This window comes from Papio anubis, chromosome 1 (genome assembly GCF_008728515.1).
Source record: "Papio anubis isolate 15944 chromosome 1, Panubis1.0, whole genome shotgun sequence".
Lineage (NCBI taxonomy): Eukaryota > Metazoa > Chordata > Mammalia > Primates > Cercopithecidae > Papio > Papio anubis.
Genome location: NC_044976.1, coordinates 49,872,865 through 49,891,190, shown reverse-complemented (window position 1 = coordinate 49,891,190; position 18,326 = coordinate 49,872,865). Strand labels below are relative to the sequence as shown.

General features: G+C 38.3%; 1 protein-coding gene across 6 annotated transcripts in view; it reads left to right on the top strand.

The window, feature by feature from the left end:
• Positions 1-18,326, top strand: part of EPS15 (epidermal growth factor receptor pathway substrate 15) — a 162,125-nt gene that overhangs the window by 59,995 nt on the left and 83,804 nt on the right. For all 6 annotated transcript variants that reach the window (XM_021941483.2, XM_021941474.2, XM_021941493.2 and 3 more), the window contains one exon: positions 2,059-2,118. In XM_021941483.2, coding sequence (XP_021797175.1) covers positions 2,059-2,118 — 60 coding nt within the window. The remainder of the gene's footprint in view (positions 1-2,058; positions 2,119-18,326) is intronic.

Below are 18,326 nucleotides of genomic sequence, written 5' to 3'. Positions count from 1 at the left end.
TTTGACCGGTTTTACTAAGACCTTTAAATCTGACTTCTTGGCTGGGCACGGTGGCTCACGTCTGTAATCCCAGCACTTTGGGAGGCTGAGGCGAGCAGATCATGAGGTCAGGAGTTCGAGACCAACCTGGCCAATATGGAGAAACCCCGTCTCTACTAAAAATACAAAAATTAGCCGAGCATGCTGGCGTGCAGTCTATAGTCCCAGCTACTCAGGAGGCTGAGGCAGAAGAATCACGTGAACCCAGGAGGCGGCGGTTGCAGTGAACTGAGATCACACCACTGTACTCCAGCCTGGCGACAAGCGAGACTCTGTCTCAAAAAAATAAAAGAAAAAAATCTGACTTTTTTACTTTTCCCGTTTTTTCAGTTTTTTTACTGTGATAAATATACATATCATGAAATTTAATATCTTAACCAATTTTAAGTGTACAATTCAGTGGTATTAACTACATTTCCATTATTATGCAACTATCCCCAATATCCCTCGCCATGAATTATTTTCCTCCTGTAAAAGTAAAAGTTTATTCCCCTGTCTTTTGGTCTACAGCTTCATGTCTATCCTTAGCCCCCTTTGCCATGTTATTTTTCTGTCTCTCCTGCCTGATGAAAAAGCGTGAAGTAAGTTATTTGCCTTCTCTGGTGCATGTGGACTACTGAGCAGGTGTAGTAAGATTGGTGTTGCTGTAAATTTATCTTTACCAGCTTCAGCTGGGCTTCTCTGTACTGCCAGTCACTCTTGTACTGTTTCCACAGTGATTTCTCCATAATCCTCTGCATATTTCAAACCTTATCTACTCTCTTTATATCTCTTGCCCTTTCTTTATTTTTTATTTTTAAAAATTTTTTTTGAGACAGAGTTTAGCGTTTGTTGCCCAGGTTGGAGTGCAATGGAGTGATCTTGGCTCACCACAACCTCCGCCTCCCGGCTTCAAGCAATTCTCCTGCCTCAGCCTCCTGAGTAGCTGGGATTACAGGCATGTGCCACCACACCCAGCTAATTTTTATGTTTGTAGTAGAGGTGGAGTTTCTCCATGTTATTCAGGCTGGTCTTGAACTCCCGACCTCAGGTGATCCACCTGCCTCAGCCTCCCAAAACGTTGAGATTACAGGTGTGAGCCACCGCACCCGGCTGCCCTTTCTTTAATTCCCTGCTTCAGCAGGTTACATAGGGTCAAATCCTGGCTGCACCACTTCTTAGCTGTGTGACCTTGGGCAAGTCATTAGAAAGCCATGTCTAAGTTTTCTAATCTTTAAAAGGGACATAATTCTCAGCTTATAGAATTGTAGGGATTGAATGTGATAATGTATGTTAAGTCCTACTTTTTACCATGATTGCTACATACTCTTTGAATGCTAGCTGCTATGATGATGACAACCACCATATCACCATATTAGTACTACTACTGGATCGATGTTATATAGATTTTAGGTGCTCAATAAATACTGATTTAAACGCCATTTTTTAGTATTGTTTCCCACTATTTCTCCCCTGTGTGATTAGTGTGGAATTTCTAAACTATAAATACACTGTTGTTATTACTTAAACGTAACTTTTTAGTAGCTTTCCATTGCACTTAGAATAAAGCCCAAACTCCTTTCAAGGCAATTATGACCAGACACTTGCTTATCTCTAGCTCTACTTTTAACTCTCAACAGTATCCTTTTTTTTTTTTTTTTTTTTTTTTTTAAGAAACAGGGTCTAGCTCTGTTGCCCAGGCTGGAGTGCAGTGGCATATCATAGTTCACTGCAGTCTTGATCTCCTGGGCTTAAGGGATCCTCCTACTTCAGCCTCCTGAGTAGCTTGGACTACAGGTGCATGCCACCATGCCAGCTAATTTTTTATTTTTATCTTTTGTAAAGACAGGATCTCTTTATGTTTCCTAGGCTGTTTCACACTCCTGGGCTCAAGTGATCCTCCTGCCTTGGCCTCCCAAAGTGCTGGGAGGCCATATGGGCATAAGCCACCATGCCTAACTAGTATACTTTCTTTCCCTGCCCTCAAGTAGCACATGAACTGAAAGAACATTAATCTTTTTCAATTCTCCTCTTTTTAAGGTTTGGGAGTTGAGTGATATTGACCATGATGGAATGCTTGACAGAGATGAGTTTGCAGTTGTAAGTAATCTAATGCTCTCAACATCTTCACTATCTTAATGATTTTCTCACGTGCAAATTTCCTCTTTTAGTTCATCCTTAGAGGAAAACTATATTCCCATCAGGGTCTCGAACTCCTGACCTCAAGTGATCTGCCCACCTCAGCCTCCCAGAGTGCTGGGATTACAGGCATGAAACCACTGTGCCCGACTGGTTGAACATTCTTACATAGAATTTATTTTCTAAACAAATGGGTAACAGAAAATGTGTGGTTTGCCATCTTCATTTTATTTGGCTTTAAGGTACACAGGAACATATACTTTGTATAATTACTGTAAAGTAATCTTTTGTATCACAACCTGAACAGGTATCTTAGCACCTGCTTCTATTATGGAATAATTTTGCTTCAAATGTATCCCCCATATTTCACATTTCCTTTTATTTCATTGAAAAGAAACATGAATAACACTTGAGTTTCACTTCATTTGTGAAAGCAGAAAAGTTTTGACATTTTATCTGAAGACATGTCATCTTAGTAATTGAATAGTTAATTCCAAATAGGATTGTATTCACCTCTTCCTTAAAGGTTTGATAAAACTTTGCTGTGAATTCATCAGTGGTAAATTTCTAATTTCCCTTTTACTCTCAAATTTTCTTTTTATTTTGGTAAGGAATTGTTAATTTCTTTTACTTTCAAACTTGTTGCTACAAATTTGCGATATTCTCTTTTGTGGTTGTTCTCTTTATTCATGCCAAGTCTTGAGAATACTCTCACTTGTTTTTTTTTTACTTAATCTGATTTTGTCTAGTTTCTTGATCTGTTAGAAAAAACATCTTTTGAATTTACTTATCCTTTCTATTATGTTTTAACTTTTAAGTTAATGATGTTTAACTTTTAATTCCTTGTTATATTTTCTTATTCTTTTTATTTTAAATTTCTTGGAGATGAGTATTATGTTTCTTCAGTTCTCATTATCTATAATACTGAAATCATTTAAAGGATATATTTACCCTTGAATACAGGTTTAGCGAGATTCCATAGATATTGGTACAAAGTTTTCTCCTTTATACAGCTTTTTAGATAGTTTTTAGTTTTCTTTTGTTATCTGGTTAGGAATATGTTTCCTAATTTCAAAGTGGTTAAGTTTGGTTGGTTTTTGTTACTTTGATGTGTACTTTCAACTTGATTGGATTATAACTAGAAAAATGTAGTCTATAAAATGTCTAATTAAAAAAAATTAGTTAAGGCTTTCTTTGTTGCCAAGTTTATGACCTATTTTTACATATAGTCCATGGATTTGGCAGTATATCTGTTTGGAGGATATTAGAGTTTTATAAATTCATTATATCAAATTAATTTAATTTAATTTAATTTTTATTTTTTGAGATGGAGTCTTGCTCTGTCGCCCAGGATGCAGTATAGTATAATCTTGTTTCACTGCAACCTCCACCTCCCAGGTTCAAGCGATTCTCCCGCCTTAACCTCCCAAGTAGCTGGGATTACAGAAGTGCACCACCACATCTGGCTAATTTTTGTATTTTTAGTAGTGACAGAGTTTCAACACATTGGCCAGGCTGGTCTTGAACTCCTGACCTCAGGTGATCCGCCCGCCTCAGCCTCCCAAAGTGCTGGGATTACAGACGTGAGCCACCACACTCAGCTTCAAATGTATTGATTATTTAGTTTCTCTTTGTCCTTCCTTTTCTTTTGTTTTTGGCCCTTCCTTAAATTTTCCTCATTTTCCACAAGAGCCAGATGAAATAGGCAGGATACATATTACATTTAAAAAATGCAGAAACAGAAACTTAAAGTGACTTGAATTCGTGGTCACAGGTCCCTAGTCTTTTTAATTTTAATTTGTGTAGTAGTTGGGAAATGATAAAGGATACTCCCTCGCAGTGGTGACAGACGTTATCTCAGCCGCATTTCAGGGTTTGAGCCATTGTTTGTGGGATGCTTTTGGGAATGGGGCCATATTGAAGAGATTTCTGTGATGATATACTTTGAAACATTGTCAAACCGTACACATAAACTTCTCATAAATTGTTTTTGTGGTAAGAATATTGGTGTAAAATCTTTGCAGTGGTATGATGTAATGAGGGAATTTTTTTCTCATAAAGACAAATTTTTTTTTTTTTTTAAGATAGAGTCTTACTCTGTCACTCAGGCTGGAATGCAGTGGTAGCATTTCGGCTCACTGCAGCCTCTGCCTCCTGGGTTCAAGCGATTCTTCCACCTTAGCCTCCTGAGGAGCTGGGATTACAGCCATGCACCACCACCCCCAGCTAATTTTTTGTATTTTTAGTGGAGACAGGGTTTCGCCATGTTTGCCTGACTGGTCTCAAACTCCTGATATTAGGTAATCCACTTGCCTCGGCCTCACAAAGTGCTGGGATTACAGGCATGAGCCACCTCTTCTGGCCCAAGACGAAAATAGAATAGATGGAGAATAGTACTGTCATCATTTGATAAATAGTAGTGTATGCTAAGGTAAATGAATAAACACAATTCATCTTATATGCCTGGAGCCTTTTCCCAGGCAACTGGCCTTTTTGGGGAAAAAAAAAAGGAAAAAAAAAACGTTATTAATAAAGAATAATTTTTGAATAATAAATACATTTGAATAATAAATTACTACCTTGAATTTTGTTTTAAATAGTAGACACCCCTTTATCTTCTCCTAGATTTGCTTGTTAACCATTTTGCACATTTGCTTTCTCCCTGTATCCATATTCTTCAGAATTTTTTCCTAGTTTTAAACTCTAGCTTGTGTGATCTTAATACCGCTTCTCCTGTTCCCTCTTTGTTTGAATTACCTGATATTTCTTATGTTTGTTGTGTATGTCTCTTGAAAATGGTAGATTTCTATATTTTAATGCTTTGCCTAATTAGTTTTTACAGTAACAGCACTTATATTGATTTGATTTTCCCTTCCTTACGTATTTATGTTACATATTTATTTTCTCTGTTTCTTACTGTTGCTTATTATCAAGTTGTGATTCATTCCCTTACCCCGCCTCCCAGTTAATGTGGAAATTTTGTTATAATGTCTTGTTTCATTAATAGTTAATACAGATTGAGCATTCCTAATCTGAAAACCCAAAATTTGAAATACTACAAAATCTGAAACTTTTGAGTACTGACATGACCCACAAAGTGGAAAATTCCACTCCTGGTCTCAGGTGATAAGTTGCAGTCAAAATTTTTGTTTCATGCACAAAATTGTTAAAAAGATTATATAAAATTATCTTAGGTTATATATATAAAGTTTATATGAAACATAAATGAATTTCATGTTTAGACTTGGGTCCCATCCCCAAGATAGGATAATATTCCAAAATCTGAAAAAAAAAAAAAAAAGATAATATTCCAAAATCCGAAAAAATCCAAAACACTTTTGGTCCCAAGCATTTTGGATAGGGGATTCTCACCCTGTGCCCCTTTTCCTGTACTTGAACTTATTTCTCCTATATTGAAAACAAGATTTTCAATCCTTACTCTAGCAAAATGAGTCCTTTAGATTATCTTTACTAATTTTCTTTCCCCCTCATGTTCTTTTCTTTTCTTCTTCTTTTTTCTTTTTTTGGGACGGAGTCTCGCTCTGTTGCCCAGGCTGGAGTGTAGTGCGCGATTGATCTCGGCTCAGTGCAAGCTCCGCCTCCCAGGTTCACGCCATTCTCCTGCCTCAACCTCCCCAGTAGCAGGCACTGCCACCACGCCCTGCTATTTTTTTTTTTTTTTTGTATTTTTAGTAGAGACCGGGTTTCACCATGTTTGCCCGGGTGGTCTCGATCTCCTGACCTCGTGATCTGCCCGCCTCGGCTTCCCAAAGTGCTGCGATTACAGGCGTGAGCCACCGCGCCTGGCCCCGCCTCATGTTCTAATTCCAGAAGACCTTAGAACATGTTTTTGTGACTCAAATTCTAGATTCTGCTCAGTTAATTTCGTTCTTTTGGTTTTGGTATTTTTCTTCCAGTTTTGTTCAATATTAATAACTAGTATTCTTTTGGTTAGAATTCTTCTGATAAATCTTTTTTTATCCCTGTACTTTAATAAATAGAGCAACACAATTTGTACTCTTATTTAAAATTATAATTACTGCAAGATAGCCAGTGTAACTACAACTGCAAGTCATTGATTTGTTTTTATTTATTTATAAGCATCAATATTTTACAAAACTGAATTTTGAGAGCTAGTATCATTCTTCCTTGAAAATTGAAGTAACTAAAAAAATACTTTTGCAGTAGTGACATAGCTAAGATCTGAACATTTTAAAGTATCCTCTTAAATAATAAAATATAAAGATAATGTACTTATTTATATGATCAGTCCTTTTGGCCTATGGCACTTTATAGTCTGCCAGGATTTTGGTTTGTTGCAGTATAATACAAGTTTAGGTCTTATTTTACTAAATAATCAAAACTGAGTTGAACATAGGAATCTTTTTGTTCAAGACTTACCTGTAAAATTCTTGCCCATTCCCCCTTGGGTTAAATGCTTTTTGTTTGTTTGTTTTAAAGACCCCGTGTCTGCTTTGTGTTTAATTTTTTGAATGGGAAGAAATAAAAATGAAGTTAAAGAGAGACTCTAACTTGGTGGGTTGAATTTCAGTATAGATTTTTTTAAGAGTAACTTATTTCAGTAACCAAAACTTGATTGAACTTGAGTCTATGTTTAGACTTACTTTTAAAATTCTTAACCCGTTTCTTTTATTTTATAGTGTAAATGGGATTTTTGGTTTATCTTTTTATTTTATTTATTTATTTATTATTATACTTTAAGTTCTAGGGTACATGTGCACAGCATGCAGGTTTGTTACATATGTATACATGTGCCATGTTGGTGTGCTTGCACCCATTAACTCGTCATTTACATTAGGTATATCTCCTAATGCTATCCCTACCCCTACCCTCACCCCACAACAGGCCCTGGTGTGTGATGTTCCCCACCCTGTGTCCAAGTGTTCTCATTATTCAATTCCCACGTATGAGTGAGAACATGCGGTGTTTGGTTTTCTGTTTTGTGATAGTTTGCCAAGAATGATGGTTTCCAGCTGCATCGATGTCCCTACAAAGGACACGAACTCATCCTTTTTTATGGCTGCATAGTATTCCATGGTGTATACGTACCACATTTTCTTAATCCAGTCTGTCATTGATGGACACTGGGGTTGGTTCCAACTCTTTGCTATTGTGAATAGTGCTGCAGTAAACATACGTGTGCATGTGTCTTTATAGCAGCATGATATATAATCCTTTGGGTATATACCAAGTAATGGGATGGCTGGGTCAAATGGTGTTTCTAGTTCTAGATCCTTGAGGAATCGCCACACTGTCTTCCTCAATGGTTGAACTAGTTTACACTCCCACCAACAGTGTAGAAGTGTTCCTATTTCTCCACATCCTCTCCAGCACCTGTTGTTTCCTGACTTTTTAATGATCGCCATTCTAACTGGTGTGAGATGGTAGCTCATTGTGGTTTTGATTTGCATTTCTCTGATGGCGAGTGATGGTGAGCATTTTTTCACGTGTCTGTTGGCTGCATAAATATCTTCTTTTGAGAAGTGTCTGTTCATATCCTTCAACCACTTTTTGATGGGTTTTTTTTTTCTTGTAAATTTGTTTGAGTTCTTTGTAGGTTCTGGATATTAGCCCTTTGTCAGATGAGTAGATTGTAAAAATTTTCACCCATCCTGTAGGTTGCCTGTTCACTCTGACGGTAGTTTCTTTTGCTGTGCAGAAGCTCTTTAGTTTAATTAGATCCCATTTGTTTATTTTGGCTTTTGTTGCCGTTGCTTTTGGTGTTTTAGTCATGAAGTTCTTGCCCATGCCTATGTCCTGAATGGTATTGCCTAGGTTTTCTTCTAGGGTTTTTATGGTTTTAGGTCTAACATTTAAGTCTCTAATCCATCTTGAATTAATTTTTGTATAAGATGTAAGGAAGGGATCCAGTTTCAGCCTTCTACATATGGCTAGGCAGTTTTCCCAGCACCATTTATTAAATAGGGAATCCTTTCCTCATTTCTTGTTTTTGTCACGTTTATCAAAGATCAGATGGTTGTAGATGTGTGGTATTATTTCTGAGGGCTCTGTTCTGTTCCATTGGTCTGTATCTCTGTTTTGGTACCAGTACCATGCTGTTTTGGTTACTGTAGCCTTGTAGTATAGTTTGAAGTCAGGTAGCATGATGCCTCCAGCTTTGTTCTTTTGGCTTAGGATTGTCTTGGCAATGCCGGCTTTTTTTGGTTCCATATGAACTTTAAAGTAGTTTTTTCCAATTCTGTGAGGAAAGTCATTGGTAGCTTAATGGGGATGACATTGAATCTATAAATTACCTTAGGCAGTATGGCCATTTTAATGATACTGATTCTTCCTATCCATGAGTATGGAATGTTCTTATATTTGTTTGTGTCCTCTTTTATTTCATTGAGCAGTGTTTTGTAGTTCTCTTTGAAGTGGTCCTTCACATCCCTTGTAAGTTGGATTCCTAGGTATTTTATTCTCTTTGAAGCAACTGTGAATGGGAGTTCACTCATGATTTGGCTCTCTGTTTGTCTGTTATTGGTGTATAGAAATGCTTGTGATTTTTGCACATTGATTTTGTATCTTGAGACTTTGCTGAAGTTGCTTATCAGTTTAAGGAGATTTTGGGCTAAGACGATGGAGTTTTCTAAATATACAATCATGTCATCCGCAAACAGGGACAATTTGACTTCCTCTTTTCCTAATTGAATACCCTTTATTTCTTTCTCCTGCCTGACTGCCCTGGCCAGAACTTCCAACACTATGTTGAATAGGAGTGGTGAGAGAGGGCGTCCCTGTCTTGTGCCAGTTTTCAAAGGGAATGCTTCCAGTGTTTGCCCATTCGGTATGATATTGGCTGTGGGTTTGTCATAAATAGCTCTTATTATTTTGAGATACGTTCCATCAATACCGAATTTATTGAGAGTTTTTAGCATGAAGGGCTGTTGAATTTTGTCAAAGGCCTTTCTGCATCTATTGAGATAATCATGTGGTTTTTGTGTTTGGTTCTGTTTATATGCTGGATTATGTTTATTGACTTGCATATATTGAACCAGCCTTGCATCCCAGACACGAAGCCCACTTGATCATGGTGGATAAGCTTTTTGATGTGCTGCTGGATTCAGTTTGCCAGTGTTTTATTGAGGATTTTTGCATCGATGTTCATCAGAGATATTGGTCTAAAATTCTCTCTTTTTTTTGTTGTGTCTCTGCCAGGCTTTGGTATCAGGATGATGTTGGCCTCATAAAATGAGTTAGGGAGGATTCCCTCTTTTTCTATTGATTGGATAGTTACAGAAGGAATGGTACCAGCTCCTGCTTGTACCTCTGGTAGAATTCGGCTGTGAATCCATCTGATCCTGGACTTTTTTTGGTTAGTAGGCTGTTAATTATTGCCTCAATTTCAGAGCCTATTATTGGTCTATTCAAGGATTCAGCTTCTTCCTGGTTTAGTCTTGGCCGCCAGAGAGAAGGGTCAGGTTACCCACAAAGGGAAGCCCATCAGACTAACAGTGGATCTCTTGGCAGAAACTCTACAAGAGAGAAGGGAGTGGGGGCCAGTATTCAGCATTCTTAAAGAAAAGAATTTTCAACCCAGAATTTCATATCCAGCCAAACTAAGTTTCATAAGTGAAGGAGAAATAAAATCCTTTACAGACAAGCAAATGCTGAGAGATTTTGTCATCACCAGGCCTGCCCTACAAGAGCTCCTGAAGGAAGCAGTAAACATGGAAAGGAACAGCTGGTGCCAGCCACTGCAAAAACATGCCAAATGTAAAGACCATCAATACTAGGAAGAAACTGCATCAACTGATGAGTAAAATAACCAGCTAACATCACAATGACAGGATCAAATTCACACATAACAATATTACCCTTAAATGTAAATGGACTAAATGCTCCAATTAAAAGACACAGATTGGATAAATTGGCAAATTGGATAGAGAGTCAAGACCCATCAGTGTGCTGTATTCAGGAGACCCATCTCACATACAGAGACACACATAGGCTCAAAATAAAGGGATGGAGGAAGATGTACCAAGCAAATAGAAAACAAAAAAAGGCAGGGGTTGCAATCCTAGTCTCTGATGAAACAGACTTTAAACCAACAAAAATCAAAAGAGACAAAGAAGACCATTACATAATGGTAAAGGGATCAATTCAACAAGAAGAGCTAACCTAAATATATGTGCACCCAATACAGGAGCACCCAGATTCATAAAGCAAGTCCTTAGAGACTTACAAAGAGACTTAGACTCTCACACAATAATAATGGGAGACTTTAACACCTCACTGTCAACATTAGACAGATCAACGAGACAGAAAGTTAACAAGGATATCCAGTAATTGAGCTCAGCTCTGCACCAAGCGGACCTAATAGACATCTACAGAACTCTCCACACTAAATCAATAGAATATACATTCTTCTCAGCACCACATCACACTCATTCCAAAACTGACCCCATAGTTGGAGGTAAAGCACCCTTCAGGAAATGTAAAAGAACAGAAATTATAACAAACTGTCTCTCAGACACAGTGCAATCAAATTAGAACTCAGGATTGAGAAACTCACTCAAAACCACTCAACTACATGGAAACTGAACAACCTGCTCCTGAATGACTACTGGGTACATAACGAAATGAAAGCAGAAATAAAGATGTTCTTTGAAACCAATGAGAAATAGATACAACATACCAGAATCTGTGGGACACATTTAAAGCAGTGTGTGAAGGGAAATGTATAGCTCTAAATGCCCACAAGAGAAAGCAGGAAAGATCTAAAATTGACAACCTAATATCACAATTAAAAGAACTAGAGAAGCAAGAGCAAACACATTCAAAAGCTAGCAGAAGGCAAGAAATAACTAAGATTAGAGCATAACTGAAGGAGTTACAGACACAATAAACCCTTCAAAAAAAAATCAATGAATCCAGGAGCTGGTTTTTTGAAAAGATCAACAAAATTGATAGACCGCTAGGAAGACTAATAAAGAAGAAAAGAGAGAAGAATCAAATAGATGCAGTAAAAAATGATAAAGGGGATATCACCACTGACACCACAGAAATACAAACGACCATCAGAGAATACTATAAACACCTCTACGCAAATAAACTAGAAAACCTGGAAGAAATGGATAAATTCCTGGACACACACATTCTCCCAAAGTTTATCTTTTTAATAAATGAAGTTAAAGATTCTAAACTGTATGCAAACTTCTGTTGCCATGTGAACCTTTGATGAATGGCCGTTGTTTTTTTTCAAATGTAAATGCTTGTTCATATTCTCAGAAACCCAGTAGTTTAATTAAAAATCCAGAATCTAGAATATCTTTTAGTTTTTTTTGTTTTTTTGTTTTTTTTAAAAAAAGTAAATTTGTAAAAGTTAGGCCTTGGCATGGCCATGGGTATTCTGGCCACAAGTGAAATGACTTCAGAGAGTTTTGTGTATGGGGAATGTATAATGTATATGTGTATGTACATACACAAAAAGTAGATTTAAAAAATCATATCTACCCACTTGAATCTGGATTTTAAAAATATCTGTGATTATGTATCAGTATTCTGTTTACTCATTGATGAATTACCTGACTAGATTGTAAGGATATTGGAAATATATTTCCCTGAGTTTAACTTCTGGCCCATTTGGCTTTGTAGAAAGTCTCTGATGGAGCACTAAGGTGACATTTTGTAAAAGGAGCAAATTTTTCTTTTTCTTTTCTCTCTTTCTTTCTTTCTTTCTTTCTTTCTTTCTTTTTCTTTCTTTCTTTCTTTCTTTCTTTCTTCTTTCTTTCTTTCTTTCCTTTCTCTCTCTCTCTCTCTCCCTCTCTCCCTTCCTCCCTCTCTCCCTCCCTCCCTCCCTCCTTCCTTCCTCCCTCCCTCCCTCCCTCCTTCCTTCCTCCCTCCCTCCCTTCCCTCCCTCCTTCCCTCCTTCCTTCCTCGCTCCCTCCCTCCCTCCCTCCCTCCTTCCTTCCTCCCTCCCTCCCTCCCTTCCCTCCCTCCCTCCTTCCTTCCCTCCTTCCTTCCTTCATCCCTCCCTCCTTCCCTCCTTCCTTCCTTCCTCCCTCCCTCCCTCCTTCCCTTCCCTCCCTCCCTCCCTCTCTCCCTCCCTCCCTCCCCTCCCCCCAGGCTGCAGTATGGTGGTATGATTTCGGCTCACTGCAACTTCCACCTCCCAGGTTCAATCTGTTCTTGTGCCTCAGCCTCCTGAGTAGCTGGGATTATAGGTGCCCACCACCATGCCTGGCTAATTTTTGTATTTTTTGTAGAGATGGGGTTTCACCATGTTGGCCAGGCTAGTCTCAAACTCCTGACCTCAGGTAATCCACCCGCCTTGGCCTCCCAAAATGCTGAGATTACAGGCGTGAGCCACCATGTCCAGCCAAAGGGCCAAATTTTTCTGCTATGGTTTGAAAACTAGAAATGTATCTAAAATTATGCTACTTCCCGTGAACCAAGGGAAGTGACTGATAATTATGTTAAAGTTTATTCTCTTTGTGGGGTTAGTTCTACAAGTGTATAGTCCTATTCTGTAAAATAGTTCTTTGTTTTGTTAGGGCTGAAACTACTGCTTTTAATTTTAAAGAGAAGGCCCGTAAATCTAGGAATCTAATATTTGGTGAATGAGCCTATGCTCATGCTTTTTTGTAGATATTTAGAGTTTGACAAGATCCTATAATTTAGCTTCTCTAAGCACAGCAGTTACTGGCTTACAACCCAGGCTAACCTAAGCCTTCTAGAGTCATGTTCTTTTTTTTTTTTTTTTTCCTAATGAACTTTAAATTTTGGAGTGATTTTAGATTTATAGAAAAGTTGCAGAGAACAGTTTTCCATTCCCCTTCACTGTTTCCCTTATTAACATATTACATTACCATGGTACATCTGTCAAAACTAAAAAACAACATTGGTGCATTATTAATTCCAGACTTTATTTGGGTTTCACCAGTTTTTCCTTTCTGTCACAGGATCCAGTCTAGGGTATCACGTTGCCTTTAGTTGTCATGTTTTCAGTCTCTGTGGTATATGAGTTTGTCAGTCTTGCCTTGCTTTTTATGACCTTGACATTTTTGAGGAATACTGGCTAGATATCCCGCAGAATGTCTCCCAACTTAGGTTTGTCTGATGCTATTCTCATGACTAGACTGGGCAAATAAGTTTTTGCAAAGAATAACGTGGAGGCGTAATGCTTTCATCATCACATTATATTAGGGGTATATGATATCCATGTGACATCACTGTTGATGTTAACCTTCACTTATTTAAGATAGTGTTTGCCAGATTTTACCACCATGAAGTTACTTTTTCCGTTTTCCTGCTCTATTCTCTGGAAGCGTGGACTCATGCCCTTTTTATTTTGCCATTTGTCTGCGTATCTATCTATTGGTTTTTACATTCTTACTAAGCCTCAAATTTTTCTGTGAGGTAAGTTCTTAGACTGAAAGTGGCTTAAGCTTTTGTCAGTACCATTTGTTTGGGTCTTCATTATGTGAGGAGTTTTTGGCACTTAGAGATGTATAGAGGAGCTGTTTCTGTGTGTATTAGCATGTATCACATTGTATTAAAATTAACTTTTGCATATCTTTTCCTCCTGTTGGGTTGTAAAAGTGAGAGATCTTTTCACTTTTTTTTTTTTTTTTTTTTGAAACAAAGTATCACTCTGTCGCCCTGACTGGACTGCGGTGGCAAGACCTTGACTCACTGCAACCTCCACCTACTAGGTTCAAGCAATTCTCCTGCCTCAGCCTCCAGAGTAGCTGGGATTATAGGCGCCTGCCACCATGCCCAGCTAATTTTTGTATTTTTAGTAGAGATGGGGTTTCACCAAAGCCTTGGGCTTTGCCCAAGAATTAAAAACCCTCCAGGTGATTCTGATGGTGACTAAAATTTCAGAAATACTGCCTAAAAGCATGGAAAATGAAAAAATATCAGAGTAAGTGGGCAGCTGTTAGTAACTGATTACGACAGTAAAATTAAATCTCCTCTTTCCCTGCTGTCTCAGGAATTTGATACTTTTATTATTATTATTAATAAAATTTTTTATACTTTTACTCTGAAATGAAAAGACATTCTAAATGCTTCTTCCTTGAGTGTCTCTTTCTGTATAAGTGCACCTGCTAGTATGTTTCAGTTTGACAACTAGTTACTAGCCAGATTTTTTTGGTGTGTGTGTGAATATGGTGCATTTGATTTAGTTGCTTTTGTTTCAGTGGCATACTTTTGATAGGAATAAGTACAATATAATAAGAAAAACAAGTAACCCAGCAGTATTAAAAGCATTCTGTTCACTTTTGCTCTTTTATTTGGCGGTATAATTTTTGGCTTTAGTTTTGCCAGGGAATCTATTTTTAAGTCAACGTGAAATTAATAATATATATTTTTAACTTTCATAAAAATGTGTTGTCTGTTGGCAACAGATGGCTAACGTTGCTTTTTTGCTTCTAGTGTCCACTTTTCCAGGAAATGACTCCCATCTGCAGCAAGAGAAGTGCTGACTGTTAGAGTGTACACTAGGCACTTCTCTTAGTGCCATTCTGACAATTTCACAGTACATATATTGTGAATTTGGTTGGAAGTGTGTGTTAGCCAGATTGTTTTCTTTCTGGAGTTTCAGTCTTTTGGAAATAGAAAGTTTGTGTGTTTCTAAAACTGAAATTGAATTCTTCCAGGCTGGTTAGTGAAAAGGGAGAGGAGAAGTCATGGTTAAGTGTGGTTCCTGGACAAACAGCATCAGCTTCACTTGAGAACTTGTTAAAAATGCAAATTCTCAGGCCCAACCTTACTGGTTAGAAAATTCTGAGTGCGGGGGCCAGAAATCTGTGCTTTATCATGCTGTCCAAGTAATTCTGATGCCTTCTAAAATTTGGGTACCAGTGGGTTAAGGTTTAGTTTTATTAGTTGTAAAGGACAGCATGGTATTGGAATATTAACATATATGCTGCTAATAAAGCTGATCAAATTTGGAAAAAAACAAGAACTTTGTAGACAGAAGATCTTGGTTTGAACCCCACTGTATCACTTATTAAAAATATTATATTGGGCAAGTTACTTAGCATCTTAGCTTCAGTGTCTTGATTTGTAAAATGACATTAGTAATCCTGGAAATCAGTGATCAGTGTTGTTGCATTGAGTGCTCAATAAATACTGATTTGAGAGGCTGGATGTGGTGGCTTACTTGATCCCAGAGTTGCTTGATACCAACCTGAGCAACATAGTGAGACCCTCATCTCTGCAAAACATAAAAAAATTAGCCAGGCATGGTGACATACGCATGTAGTCACAGCTACTTGGGAAACTGAGGTGAGAGACTCACTTGAGCCTGAAAGGTTGAGGCCACAGCAAGCTGTGTTCTTGCCACTGCATTCCAGCTTGGGCAACAGAGTGAGCCTTTGTCAATAAATTAATAAACAAAATAAACAAATTAAATAAATATATAAATAGATGTGAAAGCCCCACAAAACTTAATATATGATTATATGCAAATTTTCTCTTGGGAAAAATTGTAATTTTCACTGGAAGAAAAAAAATTAAGAGGCTAGGTGCAGTGGCTCACACCTGTAATCCCAGCATTTTGGGAGGCTGGGGTGGGTAGATCGCTTGAGCTCAGAAGTTGGAGACCAGCCTGGGCAACATGGCTAATTCTCCTCTTTAAAAAAAAAAAAAAAAAAAAAAAATTAGCTGGATTTGGTAGCATGTGTCTGTAGACCCAGCTACTTGGGAGGCTGAGGTGGGAGGAAGGCTTGAGCCCAGGAGACGGAGGTTGTAGTGAGCCAAGATCGTGTCACTGCACTGGGCGAAAAGAAAAAAACAACCAAAAAGAAAAGAAAAGAAAAATTTAAGAAACACGCAAGCTTTCTTCTCGTAGTTGCTGGACTCTTTCTAGAGGTTCCAGGTTAGTTTGAGTAATTTCATATGCTCAAAGATAGGTATGGAGAACTTTCATGCTCTGAAAGTCTTGAAGGTACCTTGAATGCTTTAAAATGAAGAGGATATATTCTGGGACAGTCTGTATGCAAATTTTTCCCATTTTGTGCAAGTGCTTTATGTATTAAAAATATTTGTCATGGTTCAAGAATCAATATAAGAAGAGATGCAGTGAAAAAAATGTCAGTTCTACCTCGCTCTCAATTGCTCCATTTATCCCTGCTCTCCGACCAATTTTCTTAATTTCTTATTTATCTTAGAATTTCTTTCTTTTTTTTTTTTTTTTTTTTTTTTGAGATGGAGTCTCTCTCTATTGCCCAGCCTGGAGTGCAGTGGCACCATCTCAGGTCACTGCAGTCTCCACATCCCAAGTTCAAGCAGTTCTCCTGCCGCAGTCTCCACATCCCAAGTTCAAGCAGTTCTCCTGCCGCAGCCTCCCAAGTGGCTGGGATTACAGGCATGTGCACCACGCCTGGCTAATTTTTTTGCATTTTTAGTAGAGATGGAGTTTTACTATGTTGGCCAGGCTGGTTTCAAACTCCTGACCTCAGGTGATCCACCCACCTCAGCCTCCTAAAGTGCCAGGATTACAGGCATGAGCCACTGCGCCCAGCCTATCTTAGAATTTCTTAATGCAAATATAAACAAATATAACTAATTATTTCCTCCTTACCACAAAAGATAACCCACTAAACACACTGTTCAACACTATACTTTTTCATAGTTAACAGTTTATCTTGGATACCTTTTCACTACGAGAGCCCCATGATTCTTTTTTTCCTGGTTAACATTATTTAAGGCTACCGACAACAAACTGCATCCAATTTAAGTATATAATTTGATGAGTTTTGGCAATTATATGCCTGAAGGCACCACCACAGTTAAGACACACAATGTTCTTTATGATTTTTTTAATGCTTTATAGTATTTCATTATATGGATATACCATTTTTTAAAATAATTTTTTTACCTTAACTTCCCAGTATAAAGTATACCATAATTCTTTAAACCAGGTTTTGTAGATGGGCATTTGGGTGCTAATACAAACAGTGCTGCAATTAATAATCTTTTTCATACAGCATTTCATATGGATAGATACCCAGATGTGGGATTGCAGAGCCAAAGGGGAAATACATTTGCAATATGGTAGATGTTGCCAGTTTGCCCTTCAAAGGGGTGGTACCAATTTGAGCATGTTAGGGGAAGAAAAATAATTTTTCCTATATGCTTTTAAGTTATTGACTGAGAACCCTGTAACAAAAGATAAGAGAAAAACAAGTTTATTAACATATATATTTCATATATACATGGAAGAAACTCAGGAAAAGAGTTAACTGTCTAATAGGTGTCTTACAACTCAGGCTTGCTCTTGCTCCTGCTCTTGCCATGTGACACGTCTGTACCGCCTTTGCCTTCTGCCATGATTGGATGCTCCCTGAGGCCTCACCAGAGGTAGATACTGGAGCCATGCTTAGTACACCCTGCAGAACTGTGAGCCAGTTAAGCTTGTTTTCCTTATAAATGACCCAGCCTTGGGTATTTATTTATAGCAATACGAAAACGGACTAAAGTACAGCACCCCAACGTGGCCTTTCCATTCTAGGAGCTGCCCAGGAGTGCCCTGGCTCCTGCAGGGCAGCAGTTGGGAGCCTTATGTCCCACGTTGTGCCCAATCCTCCCACCACCACAGCTAGCTGAAGCCCAAAACTACCAGGACACATTCTCTCCAAACTCTGAGCTATTAGGAATACCTCCTTGACCATCTCTCGAGTGATCCAGTGAGAAAGAGAAAAAGAGCAGCTTCTGACATCCAGCCACAGCCAGGCACTCACAGCGAGGCCATGTAATTTTCCTACTGAATCTTCAGTGGAGCCTCCCTTACGCCTTTTCTACACCCTGGAATCAAGACAAGCTGCCCTGCACTTGGAGTTTTTTGCATGTCTAACCATGGCTCTCTCCTGGACTTGTTCCTGTGGTCCCACCCAGAAGACATTCTATGCACAGGAGGACCATTTCCCATACCCCCATGATTGCACCCTCAACCAGTCAGCAGCAAGCACCCATTGCCCAGCCATCCCCACCCCTTCCCCAAACTGTCTGAAAAACCCTAGCTCCCAAATTCTTGGGGAGATTGATTTGAGTAATAACTCTTATCTTCTGTGTGGTGTGACCAGTTTTGCATCAATTAAACTCTTTACTGCAAAAGAAAAGAACTTAGCCTAATACAGCATCTTTAACAAAGAACAATGAATTTTTTTAACTCTTAGGTTCAGGGGTACATGTACAGG